The following is a 7,879-nucleotide window of genomic DNA, read 5'->3' as shown; positions in this document are numbered from 1 at the left end:
GGTTGATTTTTGTTACATTTATGGGCGATATTACATTTATGGGTGCAATTTATTACAATTGTGGTTGATATTACATTTGTGGAGATTATTACAATTGTGGAGGTTACAAGCTTAACGTGCGGTACATTTTGAAGGATTGTAAACACTACAAAGTCAACGACAGTTACAACTGCACTGTATTATACAAAGACTGAATAATTTTGATTTTTGTTTAAAACAAAAATTTGCTTTGACTGTACTTCACAAAGGCAATATTGTTTCAAGGTAACCTTTTGGGAAAATGTTGTCAGGATGGGTGAAAAATGTTTCCATACCCGTTTGGTTTAGCTTCCCACCCCCGAAATCAGATGTTCCACCCCGTACAGTGTCCTTGAGACGGAAGCAGTACGCGAACTAGGATTTATTAGATAAGCGCCCTCACTAGCACAGCCTGACCTATACTCTAAGCTTGTTATTCGGCTTTATTTCTGGCTCAAAAAGATTGCAGGTTGACACGGACACATTCACAGATCGGATGAATCTATCTGATGACTAACCTCCCATTAGTTATTCAGGTAAGAAATGTACCAATTGGCAATAGAAGAGAGAGTTTGAAGACAAAGGGGATTTCCATACCGTCCGTTGCTTGAAGAGTGACAATGCATTTCCGTTCGGTACATGTCTCGTCGTTTGCACTCTCAGTAGGGATGGTAGCTGTCGAAACGCAGCTGCCTATGTCGGGGCCATGTCGGGTGATTCTATGCGGATAATAAAAAGGTCGACCCCTAGGTTGACCTTTTGATGACCCGGGTAGACGCAACCCAACCTTACACCTTGACAAGGCCCTTTTAACACAAACATATGATAGTTGACTCCAATTTATTTTATTGCATGATGTATTTGTATCAAAGTAAGAGCTGTTTAGGATAATGCATTTATTGCACAAGTTGTATTTGAACTTTTAACATCTACAGGCTTTCAATAAAAAATTGAGGAATGTTTACAAGACATGGCTAAGCCAACACCTATACATTGTTCCTCATATTGTGCAAAACATTGACATGGTGGATCTGTATCAAAGAACAAGCTATACTGAATAATACTTTTAGTTCACAATACTTATTTGAAGTTTCAATATTGACATGAATTTCAATTCACCAAAACAATGCCAAATTCAATATCAGCTACATTGAAATGGGCATAAATACTGTCTTGCAGTATGGGCCTAATTTACCAATTCCACCTGTTCCATATTGTAGGAGAAAAGTAATTTTAAGCTGTCTTACAATATTGTGAACTAAATTTCAAGTTGGATATGTTTCTTTGGATACAGTGGGTGAAGGGTTAGTGATAGGGCCATCGTGTAACCTTTGAAGGCTGATTGTTTGATTTTGACCATGCTGACACCACCGGTAAGCAAATTCCTTTATAATAGATTACGTGATTTTCTTGATACAATTATCATAATCCACACATTATCAATATATATTGTCATGCTGAAATTATGTGATATGTCCACGGCTGAGCAAAAAATTCTAATTTGTCTCATTGTAGTTGGCATATCACATCGTCACATTAAGCTATGATGGATTGTAAACTCTCCTCTGATGGCAAGATTGCTTACTGTACTTTCAACGATTTGTCACAGTTTGATCCAGATAAGACAGGTAAGTGTCATCAAGGGCAGTTCTATTGCTGTGTTTTTCAGCCGAGATCACAAATTGGATATTTGTTATCTGTACAAAAGGTCCAAAAGAATACCCTAAAGAAATACCATTCCCAGTTGGTTTCAACCGTACAACTTTACAGTCATGTTAATTTGGTCAACTCTACTTTAGATACAACCAGAATGATCAATGTCGTCATGTAAAAACTGTCATAGGTTGGACTTGATGTTGATATTGTAGTGTCCTTAAATGGCGAGACAACCCCATGTCTGAAATGTACATTTTGCTATAAGAAGACAATGATCGTTTTCTCTGAAAGCATGAATAATTGACATTATCTCGAGATAATGTGGTTAGAAATAACACCACACATGAGTAAACCCTTTCTTATTGCTTCTGTGTATCGTCAATTTTTATAATACTTGTGTTTGTGAGTCCGGCTTATCGGATCATCTTCCTGTTTTAACAAGGCGTAAGTTGAAGGTTTCTCGTCCACTTTCTGGTTCTCATGTATCCATTATGTACAGATCTTTCAAAGCATTCTCTGCTGAGAAGTTCTTGCTTGACTTAAGTAACGCACCTTGGTTTCTACTCGATAAAGTTATTGATGTCAACGGTGCTTTTGATACATGGATTTCGATTTTCAATGAGATTTGTAACTTATATTGTCCTTTTGTCAAAAGACGTGAAAACGTTTCACAAACAGCCAGAATGGTTTTCTAGAGAGATTTCAGATGTTATGAAAATGCGTGACAAGACTCTTAAACGCGCTAAATCATGTGATTCTCATAATCTTTGGTCTGAGTATAAGGTTTTAAGGAACAAAGTCGTTCACCTTATTATCCAAGCTAAAAGGAAGTATTATGTGAATACCCTATGTAGTAAGAGTTCTAATCCTGCTGTTATTTGGCGAATTTATGATAGTATCATGAACTCTAATACTTGTAAGAGCCCAATTTTTTCTAAAGATGGATTGTCCTTGAGTAAACCAACTGACATTGCCAACGCTTTCATGAATTATTTTACAAATATTAATAGTCATCTCGACTGTTCCTCTGTTTCTGGTAATTTTGTAAAGTTACAGGATTTTGTTGATGATTTACTCAGAAATCAGCATGTTTTTAGAATCCCTCCTATTTCAAGTAACTTTGTCTTTTCTTCGTTATTGAAGGCGAAATGTACTGGTTTAGATAATGTCCATTGCAAACTCTTGAAAATTGCTGCTCCTGTAATTACTGATTCTCTTCTACGTTTATTTAATATGAGTTTATCTCAGTCTGTTTTTCCGAACGCCTTTAAATGTCCGGAGTGGTTCCATTGTACAAAGGATCAGGAAGTGTCAATGACTTTGCGAATTATCGTCCTATTTCTATCTTACCAGCTCTTTCGAAAATGCTTGAGAAACATGTTCACGTTGCTCTGTATGATTATTTGACATGTAATGATTTGCTGTTAGATAACCAGTCAGGTTTTAGAAAAAACTTCTCGTGCCAAACTGCTTTGTTACGCCTTACAGATGATATTTTATGTAATAGTGATGACGGATACTTAAATGGCGTACTCTTGCTTGACCTCTAAAGGCTTTTGATGTAATCGACCACAAAATTCTTTTGAAGAAATTGTCAGTTTATCGTGTATGTGATGAAGCTCTCAGTTGGTTCAAATCTTATCTTTCCAATCGTCATTTAATTGTTAGCTATATGGGCGGTATGTCTGAGAGAGCTCTCGTTCAAGCGGGCGTTCCACAAGGCTCTATTTTAGGACCGCTCTTATTCACACTTTTTATTAATGATTTATCATTATCTGCAGTTTCTTCTCATTTACATATGTACGCAGACGATCAGACGTTGCTATAATAATGATGTGATGAAGCTCTCAGTTGGTTCAAATCTTATCTTTCCAATCGTCATTTAATTGTTAGCTATATGGGCGGTATGTCTGAGAGAGCTCTCGTTCAAGCGGGCGTTCCACAAGGCTCTATTTTAGGACCGCTCTTATTCACACTTTTTATTAATGATTTATCATTATCTGTAGTTTCTTCTCATTTACATATGTACGCAGACGATCAGACGTTGCTTGCACGTGGGAAATCCATAGATGATTTAAACAATACTATAATAATGATGCTGTACCTATCAAGAGCTGGATTTCTGCAAATTCTATGCGCCTTAATGTTAAGAAAACAAAGAGTCTTTTGATTACAACTCCTTATAGGTTAAATCGTTTAAATGATCGAGATGTATCGTTATCTGTAAACATTCATGGATTTTCTGTACCATGTGTTTCATCTGCAAAGGTTTTAGGTGTAACTCTTGATGAAAGCTTATCTTGGAATGATCATATAAATTGCATGTGTACATCGTTGAGCAAAAGAATTGGCCTTTTACGCAGGGTACGTTCTTTTATACCCATTGATTATCGTATCGTTTTATACTACGGTTTAATTCAAAGCACATTAGATTATTGTTGCGTAGTATGGGGTAACACGACTGAGAAAAATCTAGAGAAACTTTTTACACTGCAGAAGAGAGCTTTGCGTGTACTTTTTGAATTGCCCTATGATTTTCCTTCTGTAGAATTGTTTTCTGTTTTCAATGTTATGTCAGTAAGACAAAGAATTTATTATTTCCTTGCAATTTTAACATTTAACTGTGTGACAGGTAATGCTCCGCAATATCTTTCAGATATGTTAATCTTCCGAAGTAGAATTCATCAATATTATACACGTTCTGTAGAAAAAATGGATTTTAACATTCCAAAAGCAAATTTATGTATGGGTCAGAGAAGTTTTAAATATCGTTCATCGCAAGTATGGAATTCTTTACCAAGTGCATTAAGACATGCTCCAAATATAACAACGTTTAAGGTGAAAGTGAAACAATTTATAAAAGAAAATGTTCCTCTGTAATTAGTAATTAGCTTTGTTGTTTTTTTGAGATTTTTGCTCTTTATTTGAGCCCCGACGAAAATTACTCCTTGAGTAACTCGGTCGCTCAGTAAAAGTGTAAATAAATAAAAAAAAATAAAATAAATGCTCACACAGCGTGCAATGTCAAAAATTACACCAAGAAAATCAAATTTCTTGTACTCATATGCACTTGTGACCACTTAATTCAAATCAAGTACACATCAATTATCATGTCAAACATCTACAAATGTCCAGATATTACTAGTTTTGTATTGGAAAAACTTGCTCACAATTTTGCCATAGACTACCATGTACAGTGGATCAACTATGTATGATACCCATATTTGGTTGAATTCCAAAGTCAAATTTCTTGTCACAAATGCATTTCAAGTACATTTACATCAATTATCAAATTCTATAAATGCACAGATATTGATTGTTCTATATTCAAACAAATTATTCATAATTGATTCATAGACTACTATAGTGGATGCAAATTTTTGTTGAAATTCCAAAATATTTGTTTGTACATTTATGCACTTGTAACCTTTATATTCTGGTCATTTACATTAATATCTAGTATCTATACATCTATTAAGGTACACATACTGTAAGTTTTATATTGAAAAAAAATCATTCATGATTTTCTCATAGACTACCACTTATATTGAGTGAATCAACATTTTTGATGAATAAAAAATTCAAATTTTTTGTACACACATGCCCTTTTTACCTTCCATTTCAAGCAAAGTACATCTACGTAAATTATCAAATATCTATAATGTAAGGATATAGATTGTTTTGTCATGAAATATTATTAAGTAGTTGGCCGAAAAGACTTCAATGTATTATCATTTGATATTTTAGACGAAGAAATACATCGGCAATATCTCGCAAAATGTGTGAAATTTCATGACCCTTCAGGAATGCTTGCATAAAACTTGCAATCCACCCCTTAAAAACAATGACCTCGCTCTGTAATTTCTGTTTAGTCCCCTATCAATAAAACAGAGACTTCTTCTTTTTATTTTAGCCAAAGTAAATTGAAAACATAGTAAGTATACATTTTCACGGTTGCTACTGCATGTCAAGCTGTTGCAATGGCAGGTGAGTCACATGTATCTCATATATATTGTTTCTTGCACACCATAAATTGTTATTTCTCTACCCTTTTTCAGGTAAACTGGATCCCGTTGGGTTATTCATGGTTATTAGAGAAGCAGGAGAATCAGGATGGATAATGCATGACCGTTATGGTGTAGCAACCGCTATCAGTAAGGGTAGTGGTGCCTTTTTGGTAACCAGCTGGGTCCGTATCTATCCAGCATTCTACTCCTACTTGTCAACAAAGATGCCAGCTCAATGTGAAGTCAGCATTGTGCACGTGGGAAGAACATCATTTGTACAAAAGACTGACGTAAAAATCAAAGACTCTGAAGAACTGGTCTCTACAGTATACGCGCAATTTGTTTTAGTCAATCTTGTGTCACGTCGTCCCACACGCTTTCCTGAAAGCTTTGTCAGTGCTTATATAGAGCAGACAAAATTGAAAAAGCCAACTCTTCATGTTCGGTTTTCAAATTTACCACCCTTTGATAGCAAACTGTATTGCCATAGGACAGTAGTGTCCCCATGTGACATTGATGTGTACAATCATGCCAAAAATTCATCCTATATCAAGTACTGCACCGATTGCGTCAAGTTCGGAGCCCTCGAAGGAGCGTACTCACTAATCAAGGGCAACATCCATAATTATCCAATTACTCTCATTACACTTGTGTTTTTCAACGAATTAGTGCTCCATGATGATCTTATGGTGACTTCATGGGAAGACAAAGCAAAGCCTTTCCAGATACATTTTACCATCCGAAAGAAAGACAAGGACATTATGCAATGCACCTTCACATTCGATGTAGAGCATTTAGGATCAAAGTTGTAAACCATAGAAAGGCGTTATGCTCACTTGATCAATTTGATTATGTTACCAAAAGATTTTATAGAGAAAGCAAAATAAATGTCTGGCAGATAGTCCATAATGCAATCGTAATGAAGACAATTCGAAAATGAAACTGGACTACTCTAAGCATTACTGGAAATAAGTAAAAATGTAATACTGTTCTGACGCAAGGCTATTCATTTGGCAGAGTAATAAATCAAGTGAGATGTACCGTGTCAATCTTTCTATGACTATTATTTGAAACTGCCTTTCTTATCATGCATTGTCTTCTGCAAAAAAGCTGGAAATGTATGCCAAGATTTGTTTTTCAGTTTTCTCAATCAGTTACTTTTATGTCACATAAGAGACATTTGTCAAGAATCCGAATCTGACTGGTCTATGTGACCCGTGGAGCTAGAAAGCTGGTAACGCTAACTGCTTTCTATCACATTTACATTTTGATCGTTAGAAACCATTAGCAACATCCTGTGTTTTGGCCAATGATGACTGTGGAGTTACTTTTTCAAATGAATAAGTTAGTGTCAAAATATGCAAATGAGAGAAAAAAAGGGAAAATTCTGCAAATTGCGAAAGTTCTGTAACCGTGTGCCAGATTTGATTGAAATTTGGTATGCATGATCTTAGGTTAACTTCTGTCAGGTGTGTTCAAATTGTGGTGAAATTTTCATATTTGTATTTTGGATGCATTTTGCCCAATTTTTGTCAAAAGCACCTTAGAAACTGCTTGACAGATTACTTTAAAACTTGGTATGCATGATCTTATGGTTGACCTCAGTCAAATTTGTTTAAATTTTGGTAAATATTTTATATTTGTATTTTGGAGGCAACTTTTCCCAATTTTTGGTCAATAAATCATCTTCTTTGAACAATTTCCGTTGTTGTTAGTCCAAAAAATGTCAAATATCTCATTCTTGAATTCCCTGGTCCATTTACAAAATCGTGGGAGCCTCTGCACATATCACCTTTGTATTTGACGTTTAGCAACATGCTCAACTGCAAATGGGAATTTGTTCCAATGAACAAAAGTACCAAAATTATGTTTGTGAGCAGCAAAAGTGTAAACTTGGCTTATAATCAATGATTGCAAATCAGAATTTTAAATGTTGGTGATAATTTGGTGATAATTTGTGCAGAAATACAACCAAAGACCAAAGATGGTATTTTATTCGGCTTGTTATGTTTTGGTAACTTATATAGCAATGTTTATTAGATCAGGCAACTCGCTGTCCCTTTTTATTGAATAATTGCGTACGTCAAAGCAATATCCAGTCGCCTGAATTATTTAATATGTTTATGGACGATCTTACCAGCCGCTTGCAAAGATATATCAAGAGCTGCAATATAGGCGAGTTTAAGTTAAATCGTCCT

The 7,879-nt window shown here is 35.2% G+C and overlaps 1 protein-coding gene across 1 annotated transcript; it reads left to right on the top strand.

Moving 5' to 3' along the window:
- Positions 1-520: 520 nt before the first annotated feature.
- Positions 521-7,380, top strand: LOC139116780 (uncharacterized). The gene is made up of 3 exons (XM_070679433.1): positions 521-554; positions 1,534-1,646; positions 5,733-7,380. The coding sequence occupies exons 2-3, from the start codon at positions 1,562-1,564 to the stop codon at positions 6,491-6,493; spliced, it is 846 nt and encodes a 281-aa protein (XP_070535534.1). The 5' UTR covers positions 521-554; positions 1,534-1,561; the 3' UTR covers positions 6,494-7,380.
- The last annotated feature ends 499 nt before the right edge of the window (positions 7,381-7,879 follow it).

The sequence above is a fragment of the Ptychodera flava genome, chromosome 18 (assembly GCF_041260155.1).
Source record: "Ptychodera flava strain L36383 chromosome 18, AS_Pfla_20210202, whole genome shotgun sequence".
Taxonomy (NCBI): domain Eukaryota; kingdom Metazoa; phylum Hemichordata; class Enteropneusta; family Ptychoderidae; genus Ptychodera; species Ptychodera flava.
The sequence above is the reverse complement of the archived record's forward strand: the minus strand, read 5'-3'. Positions and strand labels throughout refer to the sequence as shown.